The sequence below is a fragment of the Kockovaella imperatae genome (genome assembly GCF_002102565.1).
Source record: "Kockovaella imperatae strain NRRL Y-17943 chromosome Unknown BD324scaffold_1, whole genome shotgun sequence".
NCBI lineage: Eukaryota > Fungi > Basidiomycota > Tremellomycetes > Tremellales > Cuniculitremaceae > Kockovaella > Kockovaella imperatae.
This window is the reverse complement of record NW_019028941.1, coordinates 1028582-1050028: the sequence shown is the minus strand read 5'-3', so window position 1 is coordinate 1050028 and position 21447 is coordinate 1028582. Positions and strand designations below refer to the sequence as shown.

At 51.5% G+C, this 21447-nt stretch overlaps 9 protein-coding genes and 1 non-coding gene across 10 annotated transcripts; 7 read left to right on the top strand and 3 right to left on the bottom strand.

Annotated features, from left to right (window-relative positions):
- Positions 1 to 30: 30 nt before the first annotated feature.
- BD324DRAFT_t2 lies at positions 31 to 110 on the bottom strand. Its single transcript has one exon. It is a non-coding gene; the product is annotated as a tRNA-Met (tRNA).
- Positions 111 to 296: 186 nt separating this feature from the next.
- BD324DRAFT_612499 (aconitate hydratase) lies at positions 297 to 3419 on the bottom strand. The gene is made up of 12 exons (XM_022014395.1): positions 3103 to 3419; positions 2571 to 3047; positions 2274 to 2525; positions 1853 to 2228; positions 1751 to 1810; positions 1664 to 1698; positions 1327 to 1619; positions 1247 to 1286; positions 1174 to 1210; positions 996 to 1130; positions 839 to 945; positions 297 to 784 (listed from the first exon to the last, which is right to left on the bottom strand). Exons 1-12 carry the CDS (start codon positions 3394 to 3396, stop codon positions 515 to 517), a joined length of 2376 nt encoding a protein of 791 aa, XP_021874575.1. The 5' UTR covers positions 3397 to 3419; the 3' UTR covers positions 297 to 514.
- An 857-nt stretch (positions 3420 to 4276) lies between these two features.
- BD324DRAFT_26895 (DNA recombination and repair protein Rad51) lies at positions 4277 to 5976 on the top strand. The gene is made up of 12 exons (XM_022012334.1): positions 4277 to 4477; positions 4524 to 4612; positions 4661 to 4801; positions 4851 to 4909; positions 4963 to 5006; positions 5056 to 5148; positions 5199 to 5209; positions 5264 to 5298; positions 5339 to 5357; positions 5406 to 5516; positions 5568 to 5580; positions 5627 to 5976. The coding sequence occupies exons 1-12, from the start codon at positions 4412 to 4414 to the stop codon at positions 5633 to 5635; spliced, it is 690 nt and encodes a 229-aa protein (XP_021874574.1). The 5' UTR covers positions 4277 to 4411; the 3' UTR covers positions 5636 to 5976.
- A 287-nt stretch (positions 5977 to 6263) lies between these two features.
- BD324DRAFT_647798 (Dihydropteroate synthase-like protein) lies at positions 6264 to 8661 on the top strand (the record flags this gene model as incomplete). Its single annotated transcript, XM_022017719.1, has 4 exons — positions 6264 to 6818; positions 6877 to 7341; positions 7384 to 7628; positions 7683 to 8661. The coding sequence occupies 4 exons, from the start codon at positions 6264 to 6266 to the stop codon at positions 8659 to 8661; spliced, it is 2244 nt and encodes a 747-aa protein (XP_021874573.1).
- Positions 8662 to 10031: 1370 nt separating this feature from the next.
- On the bottom strand, positions 10032 to 10901 carry BD324DRAFT_647797 (hypothetical protein; the record flags this gene model as incomplete). The annotated part of the gene is made up of 3 exons (XM_022017718.1): positions 10032 to 10506; positions 10565 to 10782; positions 10836 to 10901. 3 exons carry the CDS (start codon positions 10899 to 10901, stop codon positions 10032 to 10034), a joined length of 759 nt encoding a protein of 252 aa, XP_021874572.1.
- Positions 10902 to 11142: 241 nt separating this feature from the next.
- BD324DRAFT_678307 (Fcf1-domain-containing protein) lies at positions 11143 to 12371 on the top strand. Its single transcript, XM_022018984.1, has 4 exons — positions 11143 to 11265; positions 11316 to 11402; positions 11449 to 11592; positions 11645 to 12371. Exons 1-4 carry the CDS (start codon positions 11178 to 11180, stop codon positions 12163 to 12165), a joined length of 840 nt encoding a protein of 279 aa, XP_021874571.1. The 5' UTR covers positions 11143 to 11177; the 3' UTR covers positions 12166 to 12371.
- Positions 12372 to 12747: 376 nt separating this feature from the next.
- BD324DRAFT_26447 (putative asparaginase) lies at positions 12748 to 14543 on the top strand. The gene is made up of 7 exons (XM_022012321.1): positions 12748 to 12955; positions 13014 to 13245; positions 13328 to 13410; positions 13459 to 13655; positions 13711 to 13793; positions 13844 to 14113; positions 14160 to 14543. The coding sequence occupies exons 1-7, from the start codon at positions 12842 to 12844 to the stop codon at positions 14351 to 14353; spliced, it is 1173 nt and encodes a 390-aa protein (XP_021874570.1). The 5' UTR covers positions 12748 to 12841; the 3' UTR covers positions 14354 to 14543.
- A 494-nt stretch (positions 14544 to 15037) lies between these two features.
- BD324DRAFT_647794 (hypothetical protein) lies at positions 15038 to 17013 on the top strand (the record flags this gene model as incomplete). Its single annotated transcript, XM_022017717.1, has 12 exons — positions 15038 to 15122; positions 15174 to 15194; positions 15248 to 15356; positions 15407 to 15417; positions 15458 to 15590; positions 15642 to 15778; positions 15831 to 15972; positions 16020 to 16104; positions 16146 to 16183; positions 16230 to 16277; positions 16327 to 16669; positions 16726 to 17013. The coding sequence occupies 12 exons, from the start codon at positions 15038 to 15040 to the stop codon at positions 17011 to 17013; spliced, it is 1440 nt and encodes a 479-aa protein (XP_021874569.1).
- Positions 17014 to 17097: 84 nt separating this feature from the next.
- Positions 17098 to 18729, top strand: BD324DRAFT_26513 (hypothetical protein). The gene is made up of 2 exons (XM_022012322.1): positions 17098 to 18632; positions 18694 to 18729. Exon 1 carries the CDS (start codon positions 17181 to 17183, stop codon positions 18339 to 18341), a length of 1161 nt encoding a protein of 386 aa, XP_021874568.1. The 5' UTR covers positions 17098 to 17180; the 3' UTR covers positions 18342 to 18632; positions 18694 to 18729.
- Positions 18730 to 20032: 1303 nt separating this feature from the next.
- BD324DRAFT_26577 (nucleotide-diphospho-sugar transferase) lies at positions 20033 to 21430 on the top strand. Its single transcript, XM_022012324.1, has 4 exons — positions 20033 to 20974; positions 21031 to 21092; positions 21129 to 21179; positions 21225 to 21430. The coding sequence occupies exons 1-4, from the start codon at positions 20132 to 20134 to the stop codon at positions 21340 to 21342; spliced, it is 1074 nt and encodes a 357-aa protein (XP_021874567.1). The 5' UTR covers positions 20033 to 20131; the 3' UTR covers positions 21343 to 21430.
- Positions 21431 to 21447: the final 17 nt, after the last annotated feature.

Below are 21447 nucleotides of genomic sequence, written 5' to 3'. Positions count from 1 at the left end.
ATGCAAAAAGATCAGATTTGACAAAAAGGATAACGCCGCCTGGTTTCGATCCAGGGATCTCAAGGTGTCAGACATATGAGCCTTGCGCAATTCCTCTTTGCTACGGCGTTATTGTTAACCGTTATCCAACGATGACGATATCCAAGTTAGGCAGACACAATGGTATATATCCATTTCTGGGGTGCGCAGGAAAGTACCTGACATCACGACCACTTTCAGACTCTGTTGTGAGTCAGCGCATTTCTAAGTGCTTGATCACACAGTGGTAATGCATCTGTGTGTGACGCATGCATCGCGCGTCTGTAGCCTCTTGGAGGCATGTCTGTCTAAGAATCGGTCAAGCAATCGATCTCGGGAAAAACTCGGTTCTGTGACGAGTGCGGCACTTTCGACATATCGAACGAGACATCCAAAGCAAAACCTAGCCTGTATGTCCGCCGGACATGGGAAGGAGCAAGACGTGCATCTATTAGTTCTCACGTACAGCCGCTCTCCCCAGACTCGATCTCTATCTCTATGGGGACATACTGCTCTTGGCAGTCCTGCCGATCCAGTTCAAGGCACTTCCCTCCCTCAGCCACTCCACTTGATCTTTGCTCAGCGTATGCCGGCATTCGACGGTGACTTGCTCTCCGGACGGCTTGGTTACGCGCAGTTGAACTCGATCGGAGGTCGCAGAGCCATCTAGGATACTAGTGAGACCGCTCGTTTGAACCTTGTCTGCGGCGGAGATTTTCGAGTAATCCGATTTCTCAACAAGCCATAGTGGAAGGATACCCTGTTTCTGGTTGAGGGGACGCGTTAACATCTCTGCATGGAGCTCCTGATTGTAACTCACCTTCAAGTTCGTTTCGTGGATTCTAGCGAATGATCTGGCAACAATCAGACCACAGCCGTAGAATCGAGGCTGTAGCGCAGCATGTTCTCTCGCTGATCCCTCCCCATCTGAATGCGTGTATCAGTAACGCGCTGATGTTCTGACCGATTATGCTTACAGTTTTCATCGACAACCAGCATCCACGGTTCTTGCCTAGCACTGTATCTTGCCATAACGTTCGGGATAGTATCTTGTCCATCGACATCGCGAGCAACGTTGACTTCTCCGCCTTCATCGTTGACAGCAGTCATCACTGGTGGGGAGTCAGACACTAGGCCATTACGGCGGGGCCTCACGAGTGTTGGTTGCAATGTTTGACAAGTGGCCTTTATACTATCGGATGAGCTCAAGAACATATAGCAAGCTCACCTTGAGCCACGGACCCGCCGCACTGATGTGATCTGTCGTGCTGCAAGGTCTCAGCGTGGTTATCTTTGGAAAGGACGCACCATTTTCCCCTAACCCGCATCAAGCAAGTCATCTCTGGCAATTCACCTCGACCATTGTCGAAATTGGACTTGAACGGCTGCAAAACTTCGAGACGCTGGCTAGACGGATCGATGACAACGGGGGTATCAGGTGATGGGGTAGGTGTAGGGGAAGGCGAATAGGAAAGATCGCCAGGAGTGTAGCCTGAAGGGGGCAGACGGTCACCTTGAGGTGGTGAGAAGCGGAATGGGCCATTGGGGGTCTCGATGGTGTCGGTTGTAGGGTTGAAGTTTAGGTCACCGGAGAACGCCATCTGGTTGCGGTCAGAGCTGCACTTGGTCAGATAATGACACATACTGCAGTAACAATCTCGGGAGAAGCAAGAAAGTTCACTGAAAGCAGAATTCAACGGCTGACGTTCACTGTCTAACAGCGACGACCTACTCGTCTTCAAGTTGCCATCGTTTCTAGCCTTGAAATTTCGGTTGAAGGATGTCAGAATCGCTGTGAGGGTTTAGTTAACATTGCAGACCGAAGACGCCTCACCATTGTCCTCTTTTGGCGAGTCATTCCGTTTCCATTGACCGATACATGGCCCGCATGCATTGGCGAGAACGGTCGCACCCACACTCTCCAAGGTCTCCTGGACACCGTCTCTCTCAATAGTCGCGCGAATCAATTCGGATCCAGGAGTGACCAGAAAAGGCACTTTGGACTTGAGCCCAGCTTGTTTCGCTTGTTCAGCGATGGAAGCCACTCTGGACATGTCTTCGTATGACGAGTTGGTACATGATCCGATCAGAGCAGAGGACAAATTTGTCGGATACTTGTTGCTGGCAAGGAACGAGCCGAAATGTGATAAAGGAGTCGCCAGGTCAGGGGTGAAAGGGCCGTTGAGATGTGGTTCAAGCTCAGAGAGGTTCTAGAAGAATGAGCTGATATCCGGCGGAAGCAGGCCTGTGCTTACAATCTCGATGACCTCGTCATACTCTGCTCCTTCATCTGCCGCGAGGTAACCTTGACGAGCCGCATCATCAGCTGCGGCGGCAACAGGACCACGACCTGTGGCCTGGAGGTAGGACCGCATGTTCTCCGAGTAAGGGAAAGTGGAGGTGGTGGCTCCGACCTCGGCACCCATATTCGCGATTGTGGCCAATCCGGTACAGGATTGAGATGCGACACCTGGTCCAAAATACTCCAGAATTCTTCCGGTACCACCCTGGCTAACATGAGCGATGACCGATCAATTGGCGATGAAGCTTACTCTAACGGTAAGCTTTCCAGCGAGGTGCAGAATCAAATCCTTTGGAGTCGCCCACCCAGTGAGCTGCCCAGTCAACTTGACTCCAGTGATCAAGGGCGCCTTCAGCTCCCACGGTGTATCCGTCATGGCGTCCACAGCGTCCGCTCCTCCGACCCCGATGGCCAACATGCCTAGACCTCCAGCATTTGGCGTATGACTATCTGTCCCCAGCATCAACAATCCAGGCGCGGCATAGTTCTCCAGAACGATCTGATGGATGATTCCCGAGCCTGGTCTCCAGAACTCAATACCGTACTTCTTAGCTGCTGATTCTAAGAAATCAAAAATCTCCTTGTTGTTCTCAATCGACCTCGCGAGATCCTCATCGGCCCCGGTCTGAGCTTGGATCAAATGATCGCAATGGATTGATGATGGTACAGCGGTAGATGGAAGTTGACAGGTCATGAATTGCAAGAGAGCCATTTGCGCAGAAGCATCCTGTGAGGAATGTCAATTGTCGGTTAAATCCGATTGAGACGACTGCTGGACTGACCTGCATGGCCACTCTGTCTGGTCTGAGCTTGAGGTACTTCTCCCCACGTATCTTCCCACCTCCACCCAGGCTTTCTTCTGGATTCCTCAAGTGTGCATAGAGAATCTTCTCCGCCAAAGTGAGTTTGCTTCCTCTCGGCAAGACCTGTCGAACATTGTCCAAGGTCTTGAGGAGTCGACCATATGGAGGGGTGATGGAAGAACAGTCTTTCTGAGGCAGTGTTGCTGCAGTAGCTAGTCCACGTCTCAGCCTTTGGGATGCTCTCCCGGTGAGCCTTGACGATCCAGGCAACATGGCAGTGGTGGGGAGGAGTGATATCAATCTAATTTGCAGCATTTCAATTGGTCGTTTTCAACTTTTCTAACTCGATCGCATCTCGAGTGATCACGTGATCGGCGTCTGGGATTGCGCACATCCCAAAAGACAGTCGCGCATGGATCGCTTGTCTCTGTGTCATCAAGGGGTATGACTCGGCAGCTTGTTGACTCTCTACATCTCTTTTGCATCTGTACCTCATCCCCCTCACATCGCTCTTTACTGACATATCTGCTCACTGCCTTGATTTGTCTCGGTTCCTCGTGCTCACTCTATCCACCACAATGTCTGAAGCGGGTGAAGAAGTAAGTGGAAATGGACACGGCGCCAGAGACGTGATAACTGTCTTTGAGTTGACACCAGCAATCAGGATGGCATGGCTGGATTCGAGGTATGCTCTATGATATCATGAGAATCTGCTCTCCTACCTGCTAAATCTTGCAGTCCATTGACGAGCTCCAATCTCACGTGAGTGTCAACCACCACGCTCATCCTGCCTTGAGCAAAGCCTCGACTTACCACATCTCTGACTGCGTGCTCCATCATGGCTGATCTTCTCAGGGCATCAATGTCAATGACATCACCAAGCTCAAAGCCTCTGGTATCGTCACAGTACTGGGTGTCGCTCAGACCCCTCGACGAAACCTCCTCAAGATCAAGGTGAGCTCATTGGAATACGTGCCTCCCGAAGCTGACAGACACCTCAGGGCATGTCAGAGGTGATATACCCAATCATGACAGAAGATCTGACGACAACCTCTCAGGCGAAAGTAGAAAAGCTCAAGGCGAGCTATATATACTGAAGCGATATCGACAGAGGACAAGCTGACACTTCAACAGGAAGCGGCCCAGAAGCTCCTCGTATGCACGATATAATAGCCCTTTCACCCGTCCTAATCTACTTTAGCCTCCGACCTTTCTCACCGCCACTGATCTCGCTGAACGGCGACAGAACGTTATTCACATCAGTACCGGATCGAAGAGTGTCGATGCGATGCTTGGTGGAGGGATTTCAACTCAGAGTATCACAGAGGTCTATGGAGAATTCAGAACCGGCAAGGTTAGCCATAAATCAATGCTCAGCTTCTGGCTTATGCTATCATTAGACGCAGCTTTGTCACACACTCTGTGTGATCGCCCAACTTCCCGACGACCAGGGCGGGGCATCTGGTCGGGTGGCATATATTGACACTGAGTGAGTAAGAGCGTCTAGCGTGATGAATTGGTGCTGATGGTTCTTAAGGGGCACTTTCCGACCGGATCGTATCCGAGACATCGCCGAGAGATTTGGTGTGGATTCCGACATGGTCAAGGACAATATCCTCTGCGGTAGGGCTTGGAGTTCGGAGCAGCAGTGTGAGATGCTCGTGGACTTGGCTGTGCGGTGAGACAAGCACAGGTCTGCTGCCTTCACGAATTGACACAGCTTGCAGATTCGTAGAGGACAGAACCTACAAGCTGCTTATCGTGGATAGCGTCATGAACCTCTTTCGTGAGCACGAGTAACAGATCGAAGAATCCTTGGTCGACGAAGTCTTGATCTAGGTCAAGACTACTCTGGTCGTGGGGAACTGTCCGAACGCCAGCAGGTCAGATCATTTCCCTTCGCTATTGTCAATCAAGCTGACTTGAGCCTAGAGGCTAAACCAATTCCTCGCCCGTCTCCAAAAGCTTGCTGAAGAGTTTAACATCGCTGTTGTGCTCACCAATCAAGTCCAAGCCGACCCTGGCGCGAGTGTCATTCTACTATCCTGTATTGTTCGCTGCTGATCATCTATCAGGCTGCTGCTATGTGCGATCGTCTTGAACAATCAGTTTTGCTCAAGCTAAGGCAGTAAATCCGCAGGTTCGCCGCCGCTTCCAGTGCGAAGCCCGTCGGAGGCAAGTTCCACCGACCTTAGAACACTGCTCATGTTTGCAGGGCATATTCTAGCGCATGCGTAAGGCTGCAAAACTTCCAGCTGCATCATTGATCATCTCCGTAACAGCTCTGCCACTCGAATCCAGCTTCGAAAAGGTCGCGGTGAAGAACGAATTGCAAAATTGAATGACTCACCCGATATGCCTGAGGCAGAGGCGACTTACACACTCAAGTCAGGGTCAGTGCGATCATTCAGCAGTGATTGACGCTATTGACGCCCTTCTCATAGCGGTTGGGAGGATGTCAGTGATATTCGCAGCTGAATCGCCAAATCACTGACACTGTCAGGTCCAATGACATTCCGAGCAGATCCCAAGCATGAGGATCACGAGGGCGGGAACGAACCATCCAGACCAATCGGACAACGTCACTTTGCAGAGGCTCTAGAAGCCACAGATTCGTATCGAAACATCCCTTACATTTTCACCAAACCCATTCGTCTCGCTGCCCTTCCCATCTTATGTTGTACACTATGACGAGGCATGCCCTGATTTTCTGTAGCCTCGCCTCTGAGCGTAAGATTGACTCAGTAGCAATACATCCCGTATCCACACACTTCTCTCTCAGTCATGCGGCATTCCTTCCAAGCCCAACTTTTACCAACCTACGGCACGTTTCGCAATGTCGGATCTGGTGAAAGATAATTTTGTGATTTCGAGTCAAGGCCCTGATCTCCAGCCTTGCCTATCAGCTGCCATGGCACAAAGACATGTCCACGACACAGACAGTCACGGCATGACTAGGAGGAGTCCTACTTCATAGTAGCTGACTGATGAGGGCCTTGCTCCGTTCATCACGCTTTGCCCTCCGCAGCATTCCTTTGGTGACTCCTTTTTGTCGATCAGAGCCTTTGGTGATCAATAATCATTGTCTGCATTGTCATTCGTTCTTCTCAAGCCTTTCCATGTCATCTGGCTGCTCTAAAATGACACATCCCCATATCTCAGATCAAATAATGATCGCCGACCTCGCTCTGCATCTACCCACCGGCTTGGGTCCATCCGCATTCAACCTGAACCCACCTCCTCCCTGTCCAGCAAATCTCTCCCTTTCCATCTCGGTGAATGACAATGTCGTACCCTCGTGTGTGGTGGATGATACGCAAGGGGGCTTAGGAATCGACTACTCCAGTCTTTCCAAGGAAATTTTAGCTCTGAGCTCAAGCCAGGCGTTCAATCGACCAGACGAGCTGCTGGATGCGGTGGAAAGGCTAGTGAAGAAGAAGGGCGTCGTGCGGGGTCTACAGATGAACTTGGAGCTCCCTCGGGCATCGCTCAAAGCTGGAAGCATCGTGTACTCGAGGATCGCCACCTCAGGGGCAGCCGTTCGCTCGTGTCAGATACGAAATCTCAAGGTCATGACTATCGTTGGACTGAGAAGCTATGAGAGGCAACACAAGCAATGGTTAGAGCTCGATGTTCGTCTACACGGCTGTGCGGAAACCTGGGACCACGTCAAAGTTGCAGAGGAGACCTACAACGTGAGCCTAAAGATACCGGTCTAGAGCAGATCTGTTTCACTTACTCTTCGTCGTCTAGTGGGTCGAGCAATCGAATTATGGAACCATCGAAGCGCTGGTGGATGAACTGGCACTGCACTTCCTCACGAAATTCGAGGCTGATCTCAATCCTCGTGCGACTATCGATGTGACCTTACGGAAGCCCTCGGCGCTGCCATTTGCGACACCCGGCGTATCGATTCATCGGACGCTGGAAGATTACGATAAGAGAGCTTCGGGCTCGGACTTGGCAGTCTCCTCAGGCCTCAACGTGGCCAGCACTCCTACGAAGTCCCATCTTCGGGAAGGACATGATGGCTCAGGACTCGTCAGACGTATCTTCATCGGACTGGGATCCAACATAGGTGACAGGAAAACCAATATCTCTCGAGCCATTGATATCCTATCGGCCCAAGACGTCTCGATAGTGAGGCATTCGAGACTGTACGAAAGTGAGCCGATGTATCACGAAGATCAGGAGAGGTTCATGAACGCTGTCGTTGAGGTGAGAGCATCACTCGCTCGATAGCATGTCTGATCTGAGCAGATTCGCTCATCACTTTCTCCGGAAGAGTTGCTACGAAGAATGAAAAAGGCAGAGAGGGAGGTTGGTCGCACCAAGACATTCCGAAATGGCCCACGAGTTGTCGATCTCGATTTACTAGTATACGGGGACGAAGTGGTGAAGGTCGGTGACGTAGATTGTCCAGAGGATGAAAATGGAGTTGGATGGCTACGATGCCCGCATCCTAGCATTGCAGAGAGAGAATTCGTCCTTCGTCCCCTCGCAGAGTGAATCCTGTCCATTTCCTCGCGAGTCTCAGGAGAAGCTGATAGCCCGCTTAGTCTTGCTCCAGACTTAGTCCTGCCACAGATAAATCGATCTGCGGCTGAGATGCTCAAAACGCATCCAACGACATTGGTGCCCTTGTTGGCATTCCCTCTTCCAGCATCGCGAATGAGACTCACACAGTCTCCAAAGATCATGCAGATCTTCAACGCGACTCCCGATAGCTTTTCTGACGGATCGGAGGATGCCATGGATCCTGTCCTGGCTTTGCAGACCATCACAAAGCTGCTCGATGATGGCTTCGCTCCGGACATTCTGGACGTTGGCGGGCAGTCAACTCGACCCGGGGCCATCATGTCGACAGAGTCGGAGGAGTTGTCCCGAGTGATTCCGCTCATACAGGCCATACGAAACAGTCACGATTTACGCCTTAAGAATATACCAATATCCATCGATACCTTCCGACCTCTGGTTGCTCAAGCAGCCGTCAAAGCTGGAGCATGCTGCATCAACGATGTTCGAGGAGGTACCGAACGTGGCATGCTACAGGTCATGGCATCATGTGATGTCCCAGTCGTTCTCATGCACTCTAGAGGAGATTCGACGAGTATGTTGACTAGCTCTGCGAAAGACTATTCTGCTCTTGGTGGAGTGGTAGAGGGCGTTAAATTCGAGCTCGGATTGATGGTCCAGCGGGCTCTAGAGGCAGGAGTGAAGGCCTGGAACATTGTTATCGATCCGGGACTGGGCTTTGCGAAAGGCATGGAGGAGAATTTGACACTGCTCAAGCACTTGCCGGATCTCGTGGCACCTGGTTCACCTCTACACGGGTATCCACTCTTGATAGGGGGTAGTCGGAAACGGTTCGTCGGACAGGTCACGGGACGAGAGCAACCGACGGAGAGGATGTTTGGAGATGCCGCTGTGGTCGGACGGTGCCTGGCCAGTGGGGTAGTAGATATCGTCCGAGTTCACGAAGGTAGGGGTATGGGCGAGGTCATTAAAATGTGGGAAGCCATCGACAGTGCAACTTAACGAGTGCACTCGGCCTCGCATCATCGCGGAGCTGATGCATTGCTCTGTCCATAAATTCTATGGTTCACGTTTCCTCCCGGCGGTCAGGCCTCGCTTCCTAGAACCTTAAGCTACAGACAAGTGTCTGATCTCTCATGGCTTTGCGCTGAGGTTTCTGAATGTGGAGTCCGTGCTGAGCTGTTCGCTAACCCCCTGCTCCAGTACGAGGTTCCTGATCGACGGGATTCGACGATCGGGCCGAACCTTCTCGCTTGTGTAGAGCCGTGATGAGGCTTCATGATCCGGTCGTGGGTATTGGAATCTAGCAGACGGCTTCCTTCTCTTCACTACATTGCGAAGCTTTGAATGATCGTTGGTCTGCAGGCATCTTGACGTCTTGTGATAATTAGTCTTTAGGATCGCTTTGCAGATAGCTATGTGCCTGTCTCATAGACGGTGCTGACCTCTGAAAGGAGCGGAAGTGGTGTGCCTGTATTGATCGGCCGCAATCTGTCATCGGCGCCGGTTGGTGGCTCAAAAGCGTAGATCCAGAGAATTACGACTGACAGGGTCTGGGCCCCAGGTCGATATGCACCTAGCTATCCTTTAGGCCGAAGTCGGTGCGTGATGACCGGTCGATTCCCTGGTCTATCATTGAAGTAGGGCGAATTCCTCCACGACAATGGTTAGGGCAAAAAGTTATGAGCTCCCGAGCAATCCGCTCCTTTGCCTTTATGGCATGAGGGTCTCCGGCCTAGCCCGAGGCTTCTCATATGTAGCTTGCGCCCCATGCTATTCGAGACCCAAGATCCTTGCTCTGCCAAGTCTAGTGGGAATGAGAAACGTGTCTTGAGACCGGAATCTCTCTGGTCGGTGCGCGGGGAAAGATCGACACCGTCGCGCGATAGTCGGTTTTCAAGCCACCGACGTTGCCCTTGCCTCGCTGGCTTGATGACCTCGTCGTCCCAACGAAGCATCGTGCTTCTGCTTGTTGTCATCGGCATAAACTGTTGGGAGATAGTCAAACTTCTATGGATCGTCAGTGCTTGATTAGATTTAAAGCATGTCGCGCGCCCATACACTTTGACGTCGAAATTGAGCCCTTCTCGGACTTCTCGAACGACGATACATAGATCGGTGTCGTTTGTGATAAGTCACGATCGAGATGAGAAATTTGGGAAAGAAAGCCGAGCGATGAGAATAGTCCTGGCAGTCAATGACTTGTCAGACACACTTCCCGAAGCGAGAGAATAGTGATGAACCGTGCGGTGGACAATGGTCAGAGGAGCACACGGGAGATCAATCATGTCGTCGCCGATTACGTTTGGAGATTGAGACTCTCAGGATCATGACATCGTGACCCATTATCCAATTGCCCTACGTGACTAGCATCATCGTCCGAACCCTCCACCTGCCGAGGGCCCTTTGGGCTGTCTCATGATACCAGGAGATGACGTCTTCCTCTCGCCAGGCCCAGAGAGTCTTCCAGTAGTGTGCGGTCCTCCGTAACCCGAATCGCCTATGAAGCCAGGTTGAGGTGAACCTGCTTTACTCCTTCCTCCTGTTGGAGTACCACTTCTACTCCGATTGGCGCTATGCGTGCCGCTGGACGCAGCCTGACCGGGTTCATTGCTGCCTGTTGGTGGCCCGAAAATCCTCTCTCTTGCTAGACGGTATTCCTCCTCTCGCCTTTCCAATGTTTTTGTCCCAGTTCCAGGCGTTGACCTTCGACCTGTATTACCGGTGGAGTCGGCTGGCCTGCGGAGGATTTGCATGACAGGTGCAGGAGGCATGTGAGTGCCGATAGTGCCTGCGTCGATGTGTACCGCTGATGGGGCGATCACAGTCGGCGGAGCTGAATTATTTCTGTGGACATGGGTTGTCAGCATAGCACGATGTTGAAATAAGGCTGAGCTACACGCACGCGCTCTCCCATATCTGACGATTCGAGACGGGTCGTCTTGATCCGAACCATTCATCGTCACCTGAGTTGTTCCTGCTAGGTTGTCCGGTTGCCGGTTTAGAAGGCGCTGCCGGACGAGGTACAAAGGCTGGCGCGGAAGGTCGGAGAGAGGCCGCAGTTCCGCCTACAGCAGGCCTTGAAGACCCCTGATTTTTGCGAGCGGTGTTTGACAGATCGGCCTGCACACCATGAGATGAGCCGGAACGTATACAAGAGAATCACTTTCACATACCGTCTCCCAATCATCATCATCCTGCTCCCGCTGAATGGGGTTCATCAGACTGACCTCATTGCTCATTAAGCCGGCTTCGCCAGGATGAGATGGACGATACTAGACTAAGTACCGCTTCCTTATGCAGATCTTACTCGTCCTGCTGGACAGCTCTGCCCATGTAGGACCAGAGCGGATATGGTATGGTCCCAACCCAAGTATATCAGCCGCATCATTTGATTAACGCATACTCAAATGCAACTGTGGGAAAGTTGTTCAAAAAAGTTGTCCTCATGTCTGCTCGTTCGGTGACTTCATTCACTAATCTGTTCTCAACCTATTCACCATCAACACCTGCTCGTCATGCGACACAAGCGTGCAAAGGTGTATAAAAGGGCCATGGGTATATACACCCAGGCTTTCAATTTCCGTCAACCGTTCCAGATTCTAGGTGAGCATCGTACCAATCTGTCCTGAGACGTACAGCTGATGTGTGAGCAGTGTCACAAGATATCCTGTTGAGCCTGAATAAGGAGAGCGACATACACAAGCAGCTCTTTGCGTGTGTGCAAGGTAATGTGAAGCCAAGTGAGCACAGGCTGGTGATCCCAGAGTCATGGCTGAGACACCATAGTGATTACTCAGTGCTGTATCGATGCCTTGTACAAGAAGGGCAGAGACTATCAACCGCTTGTGGATATTGCAAAGACGTTTGAAAGACGTAAATGTAATCACAGGGAGGTGATTGAGCCGGACGAGTGTTTGAAGGATGTGATCGGTACGGTGCACGGATCTCACGAAGTGACATAGAGATGTTGACCCTTCTCTAGGCCAAACCAACAAACATCGCTATGTGCTTGCTGCCCAGTCAGTCAAACTGCGAACGTCCCTCTCTACTATCCCTGGCCTCCCAATGATTCATTTCAATCCCCGAGGCGTGCTCGTCCAATCTCCTCCATCCCGTGCGACGCTAAAATATAAGGACGCAATGGAAGAAGAACGAAGGACGGAAGGTGCTAGAGTCTTGGATGGCATCGTAGACGGAGACAACGTCCTGGGAGCCGCTCAGATTGACGGTGGGCAAAGGGCCGTGGCAGGTCCCTCAAGCAGCGGTCAACCTAGACGCAACAGGATCAAAGGACCGAATCCGCTGAGCGTCAAGAAGAAGAAGAGAAAAGCGCCAGATGACCAGGCTGAGACTGCGACCAAGAGGAAGAGCTCTGAGCCTCGGGACGTCCAGGTAGAAGGCTCAGATGATGTTAGGAAGAAGAAGAAGCGGAAACGGAGAGGCAAAGGAGAGGTGGCGTTGGCCATCGAGGAGATTAGGGCTGGACAGATGGCAGATGACTAGACGGGGGGCACGCTCGTGATGTGGCTTCTGACAGAGACTCTAAGAGCTCTCATTGGCAAGACTTTCCGTGCTATTGGGAGACATTGCTTTGCCTAACTCACAAAGTTGGTCACCGGTGAAGATGTGGCACCAACTCCTGCCACTTCTCGTAGAGCAACAACCCGTCGTGCATGTAATGTGCTGCATGAATACGCTGCGTGTCGTCTGGATTGAAACCTCGTCCGCTGGTAGTTCTTACCACCTGCTGAACAAGTTGTCGCTGTCAACACCTTGCAGCTGTAACGTTACGGCCGGATCAATGCCACTGCTGCCAATGCTGTTGATTTCCCATTTTCATTGCGCCTGATTTCCCATTTGTCCATTCCCAAAAAAGACTCGTCGACATGAACCACGAGCTCTTGCTTCACAGTCGCATTCTTCATTCCTCGACTCGACTTTTCATCTTTGTGTCACATCTCTTCATCGACTTCTATTCTATAATCTTGTAACACTGTACCAAAGGATACCCTCAAGCTGTTTATCTGGAAAAGTGGGAGATAAGGAGCCTCAACTCCAGCCGGACTGGGCGTGCCAATACCTGTCTTAGACTTGGCTTTCGAACGACGTGTGCCATATTGATACCATCATCTCTGGTACTTCTTCTCAAATCGGGACGAACACACTGTTGGACGGAAAGATGTCTGCACGTGCAAGCGGTGAATATACCCGGCCGGACGTCAAACGGAGGCTCTTGGTCATTGGAACAGGAGGGACAATAGCCTCAGAACCATCGTCGAATGGATACACACCTGTGCGTGGAGATCTCGGACCCCGGGGCCTTCATGGTAGCTGACTGTGGCGCTCCGTAGCTCCGGAATGATCATTTCTACCGTCGTATCCGACAACACCCTCTCCTGTCTGACCCATCCGGAACTTCCACACCGACCTTGTTCTCTTCACCCGTACTGCCAGTGGCTGTCGGTGTGAACACCCGTTACCCTGAACTCATTACGCCTCCGCTAGGTGACAATGAGGAGAGAGTATCGTATGAGATCTTGGATCTCGACAAGCAGATGGATAGTAGTGAAATGACTCCAAGTGGTGAGTTGCAAGGCGATTGTGGCGCCTGGCCGGCTTCAGCCTTTCGGCAGTCGCTCTGCGAGCGGTGATTGACAACGCTCAGAATGGAACATCATTGCTGGACTCGTAGAAGAGAATTGGACAGACTACGACGGCTTTATAATACTCTCAGGGACAGACACTCTGGTCAGTCTTGCAGCGCGCCTCCTCTGGCATTAGCTAAAGCTCCGATAGGCTTACACTTCCTCCATCCTCTCCTTCCTCTTTACGAATATTGGCAAACCTATCCTAGTTACTGGCGCACAGATTCCCTTATCTCAACCTCGTTCTGATGGCTGGGCGAATTTGCTTGACTCAATTTACGTGGCCGGAGTCATGAATTTTGCTGGTATCGGTGTCGTCTTCCACCATCAGGTTTTCCAGGGAAACAGGTCAGTTGCGTCAAGCAAAAGCTTCAATGAGAATGTGTTTGATGACCGAATTTAGAGCGACCAAGACCTCACCAAATCACTTTGCTGCCTTTCAATCTCCTTGCGTCCCTCCTCTCGTAAATCTGAACGTTAAAATAAGTGAGTATAGACATGCGTCCGTAGCATGCGGAATTTGACGATTATCTCAGCACTTGGGGGTTCTATAACACCTCGATCCTCCACCTTGCCTCCTCGTCTCATCAATCTGGTGACATCACCCACGGTTTTATCGTGCTCGATTCACCCAGGTATCACCGGTGCCCTTCTATCTGCCCAGATCGAAGCTGTGCCTACCTGCAAAGCCGTCATCTTGTCTGCGTATGGCTCTGGTAACTTACCAATCAGCGAGGAGAATGGCGCACTGGCAGCTCTGGAAGCAGCCGTGAAGCGAGATATTCTCGTCGTGGTCATCTCACAATGTGAGTCGTTAAAGCACTCAAAGTACGCACCTCTGATCAAAATCAGGTGCTATACCCAACGTCTATCCTCTGTACACCCAAGGACGGACACTCCTGTCCAAGGGAGTGTTACCGGGCCACGACCTGACCCACGAAGCTGCCTTTGCGAAGCTTCTATGGCTGGTCTCGAGAAAGGACCTGAGCTTCAGACAGAGACAAGAGCTGTTCGAGATACCCATTGCAGGGGAAATGGCGGCGTGACCCGCGTCGGGGTCAGATTCCATAGCTCATCCGTCATCACTCTCGTACACCTCACTCCGTCCCCAGCACACACTGAATTAAGGGGACTGAGACTCTCAGCGTTCATCGCCGCGACGCATGCTGTTGCCATCTACCTGGATGCAGCTAGATGACTCTATGCATGTTCATTTATGTTTTGCTGATGAGTCCCATCCGTGAAAACCGGGAGGTGGGAGCAGGCGATCGGCACTGGCTCATAAATTCAGAAAAGCATGCCGGCATCCACGATCACACAGCACCCGAGGGCGGTCATGGTATCAATTGACCGCAACTTGGACTCATTTGTTTCTCGTATCATCTCTACTCACTCAGAAGTTTGGATCTTCGTCTCCATTCAGCAGCAGACTCAGTTCGCATAGCGCATCGCTCAAAAGGCTCTAGCAGTCGGAATTTGCTTGACCGTGCCTTTCGATTGATTGGATACCTCGGGCGCGAGCTGTCGATCGAGGCTTCGGCGACTTTTGGGTAGACTCGAGAATCTGGTACCAGAGCGGTGTTGCACAGGTCATCAATACCCTTTTGAAAAGAAGAGGAGAGAAAGTAGAGGTGGAGCTGACTGTTGTTGTCTGGCGCCAAGTGTCCACCTTGCCGAGAGTCAGCCATACATAAGTTCGACCTTCGATCCCTCGATCCTTGCCATTCAACATGGCATCGCAGAACGCGACCGTCACATCCTCCAGTGCTGCGAGCTCTGCTGCTAGGGACAAGCAAAAGACCAAGATATGGTGGTGTGAGTAGCTCTCCTTCCCTTCACTTCAAGCTGCTTACCTGTGCACTCCAGCCAATGGCATATTCTTCATCTGTGAGCGCACGAATCGGCCTGGCTACCAAAAGCCTTGCTCACTTGTCTGGCAGTCATGCACGCCTTTGCTCTCTACGGAGTACTATACCTCTCACCGCTGAAGGATCTAGATAGGCGGACAGCCATTCTGGCGATTATGTCCTGGCAAATTCCGTGTTTTGGGTAAGTCTCAACGTCATATAGGTTCAGCAGTTTCTGACAATCAATCTCAGGATCACTTTGGGTTCGTCGAATATTCATAGACTGTGCTCATTCAGGTCCAGGGTACCACCGATTATGGTCACATCACGCATATGAAGCCACTCTACCACTTCGTATAGTTCTCGCGGCCCTAGGCTCGATGGGCTTCCAGGGATCCATCAAGTGGTGGGTTCTGAGACACAGATTACACCATCGGTGAGCGGCTTTCTCCCTATCATCTGCTTTGCAACTGAAAGCTTCTCTCAGTTTTACCGATTCTCCAATTCATGACCCATACGCTGCCACCAAAGGCTTGTTCTACTCTCACTGCGGCTGGATCTTCCTGAAGCCGTCATATCCCAGACTAAGGCTGATAGAGCGAGACGATCTGGACTCGGATCCTGGTGGGCAGAGCGCGCTTCATCTCGGCATTTCCCGTTTGACCTATCATTTCAGTTGTCCGCTTTCAGCACAAACACTTCCTACCCATCGCCATTCTCATGGGTATCGCCGTGCCTTGGGCTGTGGCCTATCTCGGTTGGGGAGACGGTTGGGGCGGTCTTGTATGGGGCGCCATCGTTGCCAGACTCGGCGTATGGTGAGTCGTTGCCGTCTTCTCTTCACTACCCTGATTGATGTCACCAGGCACTCGACATTCTGCATCAACTCGTTGGCACACTGGTCAGGTTTCCAGCAATTTACCGAGGATGTGTCTGCGAGAGGCAATTTGGTTGGTGGATATAAACACCCTCATTGCTGACTTTCCCGCAGATATTAGCTTTGATCACATCTGGCGAAGGGAATCACAAGTGAGCTTCATCGATTATGCTGCTAGCGTGCTGAACATAAGTGTAGTTATCATCACGCCTTTCCTCAAGACTTTCGGAATGGGCCACATAGCGGGTGAGCCGAGACTGTTGAGTTTGAGATGAGTATTGAGATGGCGTCGTAGTGATTGGGACCCGACCAAATGGATCATCTGGCTCCTGCACAACTTCACTCCGCTCGTTCCGAAAATATATCGCACTCCCGACTCAGCTATCGCTTCAGCCAAAGCACGCGTACTCATGGCACATGCGGATCGTCTCTACGCCACCGTGCCGCAGGAAGAGCGTGAAAAGCCGATAGAGGAGCTTCCGGTGTGGAGTCGGGCGGAGGTCAAAAAGAGGCACGGCGAGTTGGTGGTGAGGCATGTCCAAGAAGGTGATGGAACAGTCGAAAGTATCAGATGGAGGAGACTGCTGTTGATTGTGGATGGCTGCATTGTGGATGCCGGGAGATTCTTACCGGATCATGTAAGCCATATGACGCGTGTGTTTGACGTGTCTCAGGCTGACCGTTTCATTCGCAGCCCGGTGGGAAACAGCTTCTACTAGCTCACGCAGTAACGACCCTTCCAGCGTCTCATTTCGACTCTCTGGAATCTTCGCTATCGTCACCGACCTCTCCTGCCATGTCAGACTCTGGTGACTCGTTCCCATTCACCGATTCAGGGTACACCTCTGGCGATCATGATGACAACGATAAATTAATACTACGCGACGCAACGAAGGCTTTCTTTGGGGGAATGAACAACCATACCGGAGCTGCAAAAGCTCAAATGAGGAGCTTGAGAGTTGCAAGGTTGGCGGATGAGTGATCGGAAACTTTGGTATTAGGGGTCGGACCGACTTCGAGGACGAACAGAACGTATCAGCAAGTAGCACTAAGAGGGCGCCTTGGCTCATCTTGATATCCAGCATTCATGTATACTTTCCAGGTCGACAGTGGTGGTGTGGCGCACGGATCGCTGGCACCGCACCTTTGATGCCGCTTGGAGTGGACATTGATCTGCTTCTTTCTCTGCCTTTCGCTTCTTCAGCTTACTCCTCTTCACGCCACGGTGCACTCGCCTTGAGCTGGCTCGTCGACATCATGTTGAATGGTATTGAGGATAGTCCGAGCAAGAGCGAGAATCGAATCTCCAGGGTGACTGTGGCTGAGAAGTCCAGCCCGGAAGCTAAAGCTTCCGCCGACGTCCCTCCTTCTAAACGCTCACGGCAAGGATCACCCAGCTCACATCGCTCACAGAAGCGAGCGAGAACCGTTTGTCCTCATGCGAGCCCTGCTCAAACGTCGGTACCTCAATCTAGCATTAACAATCACAAGAAAACATCAGGAAGCCCATGCCGAGAACCGCAAAGACCTTCTGGTTCTCGAAAGTCTCAAGATGCAGCTAACGTTCAAGACTCTTCAATGGGCACGGAAGAGCCCAAAGCGATTCCCTGCGATCAAGCAGACAAACAAGTACCTCAAGTATCTCAACAAATCTCGAACAAGAACCCGATCCAGACTTCCAAGCCCAGTCCTCCTACTCCCCCGACTACTCCGACAAAGGAAATCCAGAAGTGTCCAGATGAGCGACCGCATCTCATGAGTAGCGGCTCAAGCAAGGGCTCGAAGATCTCAACGCGTGGCTGTGACACCGAGGACACCTTACGACAGGCACGCACAGACAACACAGCGACTAATTTGCGAGGAGATAAAAACGGTCACAGCGGCTCAAGCACTGGCAGCGTTGACAAAATGGGGAGTCAGAGCCGTGTGGGGATCTCGGACCACGCTCACAAGGAAGCCTCGAGCTCAAGATGTTCAGATCGAGCCAACAAGACCGTTGCCAGCACCGGGGAAAGAGCCAGGAGTGACATTGGCACTGGTAGTGGCAGAAGTGGTGAAGCGAGGTCGAGACCTTTCGCTATACGCCAGGCTGAAGCCGGCTCAGGAGATGGAAGCGGAGGTGATGACAGCCGGGGAGGCGGTAGTGGGGAAAGCAGTCGCAGAAGAGCCAATGACGGTAGTGGCGATACAAGCAATCTCAGGACCATCTCTGATGATCCCTCATGGTCATCATCTGAGCCAGTCACCCCACTCGAGCAAAGGGAAGGTCTGGGGATTCGATTCTGTGAGGTTCTAGGCACAGTCTACTAAAGGCTTTGCAAGAGCTCACGCAATCTACAGCTTTTATCTCACGGTACGGTCTCACTCGAGCCCAACACTATGGTCAGGCCAATTATCAGCGACTGGTCCTCCTCGTCATGCTACAGTGTCAAAGGGCCAGTGAAAGACAGATTGAATGTTTTTTCTCCGACGGTCTGAACGGTTACTTTACAGTCCCTTGGAAGGCGCTCCGGGACCGCCATGATGCCGCTGCAAAGAGTATGAGTGTGCGAAAGAGGGACTGGGTGAGGGTCAAGGGTATTTATCCTGAAAAATTCGGACGTAAGCGACGCGAGGTCGTTACAAGTCACGTTGCGGCTGACAAGGCTCTGGCCCCGGACAGGCTACCCAAAGCTGTCGACGAATGCTATATCACTCAAGGAAAGATGTGATCAATGCGGGAGGAGCTATTGTGATTCAACTCAGATGGCTGCTATTCATCTTTCGGGTCAATCTTACAACCCAGACACTTTGGTGAGCAACTTGAGGGATCGCGAGATATCGTGCGTTCACTTTGAAAGATCCCTCATGGTGATAATCGTGCCTGGAATCCAACCGTAGGTGCGTGATCTTCCGCCTTTTGCTAGGCTTCGCTGGAAATCACTTAGGCAGATCTTGCAAAGAAGCTCTCGAGAACAACCATGCCATCCAGCATTCGAGTGAGCTTACAGATTCATGGCTCTCATTCGACATCTCACCCTGATCCTAGTCTACCACACCTTTCACGATTTCAAGAAGGATGTGGCACAGCCACTTATGAGACGATTGGAGGTTCAAGGTGTACTGAAGACTGAAGATGGGATGATCGACGCTGATCTTGTTATTGGGCAACTGAGCTTCCTCCGTGGTTATGATAGAGTAAGCTTGAGTGATTATTGAAATTAAGCTTACGACCCCAGCTCATGGCCACTATCGAAGCTCGAATCGAGGCTGTAGAAAGACGCAAGATTCATCGAGAGTGTTCCGGTCGCCTGGACCCTGCTCCGATGCCTAGCCTGCCGTACAGGCGAAAGAAGACGCTGGTACCTGGTGGGCAGAGATACCAAGACAGTGAGGACAGTGACAGTCGACCGTCGGGAACCGATTCCCGTTCGGTCACCACATAATCACCCTGCTCGTTCACAGGGAAACAGAGCCCCCATAAGGTACGGTGAAGCGTACTTGCCTCGCCCATCAGACTATTCAGGGGCGTAATCTCGCTGTGACTTACCTCCATACAATGTAGAACTACTGTATCACGGCGTCAAACTATGTTCACATTAAGTACCATATACTCGCGATCCAGGCCATCCGCCATGTAATCACGTGCCTGTGTGAAACTTCCAGGGACAGATTTTCGCTCAGGTCCCGCGGGATGTTTCAAATCCCATTCAGGATCTGCAACGTGATAGGTTCGACCATTCAAATCGTCACAATTTATAACTGATTTCACAAGCTCACAGCTTATTCGATCGTACTGCTTTTGGACCCATTGGAACCCGGTGTGAGCGGTCAGGAGTCTGAACGGGAGAGCGACTCAAAGGACATGTCTGTGCCATAGTGTCTTGGTGAGACTTTTCAAAGCTCGTCAGAGCGTGTAATCAAAGGACTACCTGGCGACCGGGGGAATGCTACAAAGGTCAACGATCTTGAAAAGATTGCGTGTCAAGGGCGAGGGGTTGTGATATCCACAGCATGTGTGTGACACCTATTTAGAATGATGGCTATTCACATATTGAGGGCTGACTACCCGACTACTCCATAGGTCTCCGAGAGTTGATCGATCAGTTTTGATCAACAATATGGGTAGAGAGAGTGAAGGGGGTGTCCCTCTATCACCTTACAAGCCTGCATCGATCGACTTGACAACCACTCCCTATGGTGGATCACCATCTCTCAAGTTCCGAACGTGTCTGCGAGCAGCTAGTCTGCCGCTAATCTTTGCTCTCACGTCTATGCTGGTGGTTCTGACGACTTTATCTCTTCAACCACCAGGCACTCTCAATACAATACTGGCCTTTTTGAATCCATTCTATCAACCTTCATCATCTTCATCAATATCCGACTGGCCAACTGTGCACCTGCAACAATCAACCACCGAGGCGTATGCGACATTTCTCTCAGATATCGGACTCGATCCCATTTATCTCCTACAAACTCGCCTCCTCCTCTTTCAGATCAAGCATGACCGACTCACTGCGGATCCCATGAGAGATTTTGTAGTCTTGACTACTCCGAATGTTCCTGTAGAGATCGAAGATCAACTCCGAGAAGAAGGAGCAGTGGTCATCCGACGACCATTTGTGCTCGGCATGCCTGGCGAAGCGGCTGACTTGGGCGATAATATCCGATGGAAAGATCAATACTCTAAGCTGAACATCTTCAACTTGACCCAATACGAGCGTATTCTCTACTTGGATAGCGATACGATCCTCACTCGATCCCTCGAAGGTATATGGACCGAAGAGGCAGCTTGGCCAAAGTATGGTCTGGCAAGTGTGGGTGTGGACGAAGAAGTGGCACAACGGCCTGGTAAATTGGATGGATCAGAATTCAACGGTGGATTCTGGCTGGCTAGACCATCGGAGGACTTGTTCACCGCTTTGCTTAAGCAAGAGGACTATGATCCGTTCTACCTGGAGCAGGTGAGCCGTCGGAGTCCCTCACATGACCAAATCGAGCTGATGAGTATCGCTTCAAGGCTTTGTTGAACCACTACTTCAGCTGGACTGGGGATGCACCGTGGACAGCCCTCAAGCCAGAGTAAGTAAAGCAATGAACCTCTCTGATGGTCTACAGATGGAACACCATACATCCGACAGAACACGACTTGGTAGAAGGTGTCGCCACGTAAGCATAGTCAGCGAGCGATCGACCCGCTGACGAACCCCACAGTTTGCATGGCCATTTCTGGGAGCTGGATGCCGATGACCAACTGGGTGACTTTTGGCTTACCACGATCGGAAGGATGGAGCGGTATTGGATGGAAAAGGAGACGCATAGTCGAGGTTGACGAGATTAGCACCGGGCTGGACGCGGAGAGCAGAATATTCACTTTGTCTCTTGTCTACAGCAACACGATATATGCACAAGCAATGTTGTAAAATGTCGATAGATG

Bases quoted from the DNA above. Each gene is read 5' to 3' on its own strand.
- BD324DRAFT_612499 (XM_022014395.1), bottom strand. From the start codon at position 3,396: ATGTTGCCTGGATCGTCAAGGCTCACCGGGAGAGCATCCCAAAGGCTG. The intron at 1,811-1,852 runs GTGAGGCGTCTT...AAACCCTCACAG, and splicing joins CTCGCCAAAAGAGGACAATG to CGATTCTGACATCCTTCAAC. The intron at 785-838 runs GTGAGTTACAAT...CCCCTCAACCAG, and splicing joins TCCACGAAACGAACTTGAAG to AAACAGGGTATCCTTCCACT.
- BD324DRAFT_26513 (XM_022012322.1), top strand. From the start codon at position 17,181: ATGCCGCTTGGAGTGGACATTGATCTGCTTCTTTCTCTGCCTTTCGCT.
- BD324DRAFT_26577 (XM_022012324.1), top strand. From the start codon at position 20,132: ATGGGTAGAGAGAGTGAAGGGGGTGTCCCTCTATCACCTTACAAGCCT. The intron at 20,975-21,030 runs GTGAGCCGTCGG...TATCGCTTCAAG, and splicing joins ATCCGTTCTACCTGGAGCAG to GCTTTGTTGAACCACTACTT. The intron at 21,093-21,128 runs GTAAGTAAAGCA...GATGGTCTACAG, and splicing joins TGGACAGCCCTCAAGCCAGA to ATGGAACACCATACATCCGA.
- BD324DRAFT_26895 (XM_022012334.1), top strand. From the start codon at position 4,412: ATGCTTGGTGGAGGGATTTCAACTCAGAGTATCACAGAGGTCTATGGA. The intron at 4,478-4,523 runs GTTAGCCATAAA...TGCTATCATTAG, and splicing joins GAGAATTCAGAACCGGCAAG to ACGCAGCTTTGTCACACACT. The intron at 4,613-4,660 runs GTGAGTAAGAGC...ATGGTTCTTAAG, and splicing joins GTGGCATATATTGACACTGA to GGGCACTTTCCGACCGGATC.
- BD324DRAFT_26447 (XM_022012321.1), top strand. From the start codon at position 12,842: ATGTCTGCACGTGCAAGCGGTGAATATACCCGGCCGGACGTCAAACGG. The intron at 13,411-13,458 runs GTCAGTCTTGCA...AAGCTCCGATAG, and splicing joins TCTCAGGGACAGACACTCTG to GCTTACACTTCCTCCATCCT. The intron at 13,656-13,710 runs GTCAGTTGCGTC...GACCGAATTTAG, and splicing joins CAGGTTTTCCAGGGAAACAG to AGCGACCAAGACCTCACCAA.
- BD324DRAFT_678307 (XM_022018984.1), top strand. From the start codon at position 11,178: ATGCGACACAAGCGTGCAAAGGTGTATAAAAGGGCCATGGGTATATAC. The intron at 11,266-11,315 runs GTGAGCATCGTA...ATGTGTGAGCAG, and splicing joins TCAACCGTTCCAGATTCTAG to TGTCACAAGATATCCTGTTG. The intron at 11,403-11,448 runs GTGAGCACAGGC...GAGACACCATAG, and splicing joins GCAAGGTAATGTGAAGCCAA to TGATTACTCAGTGCTGTATC.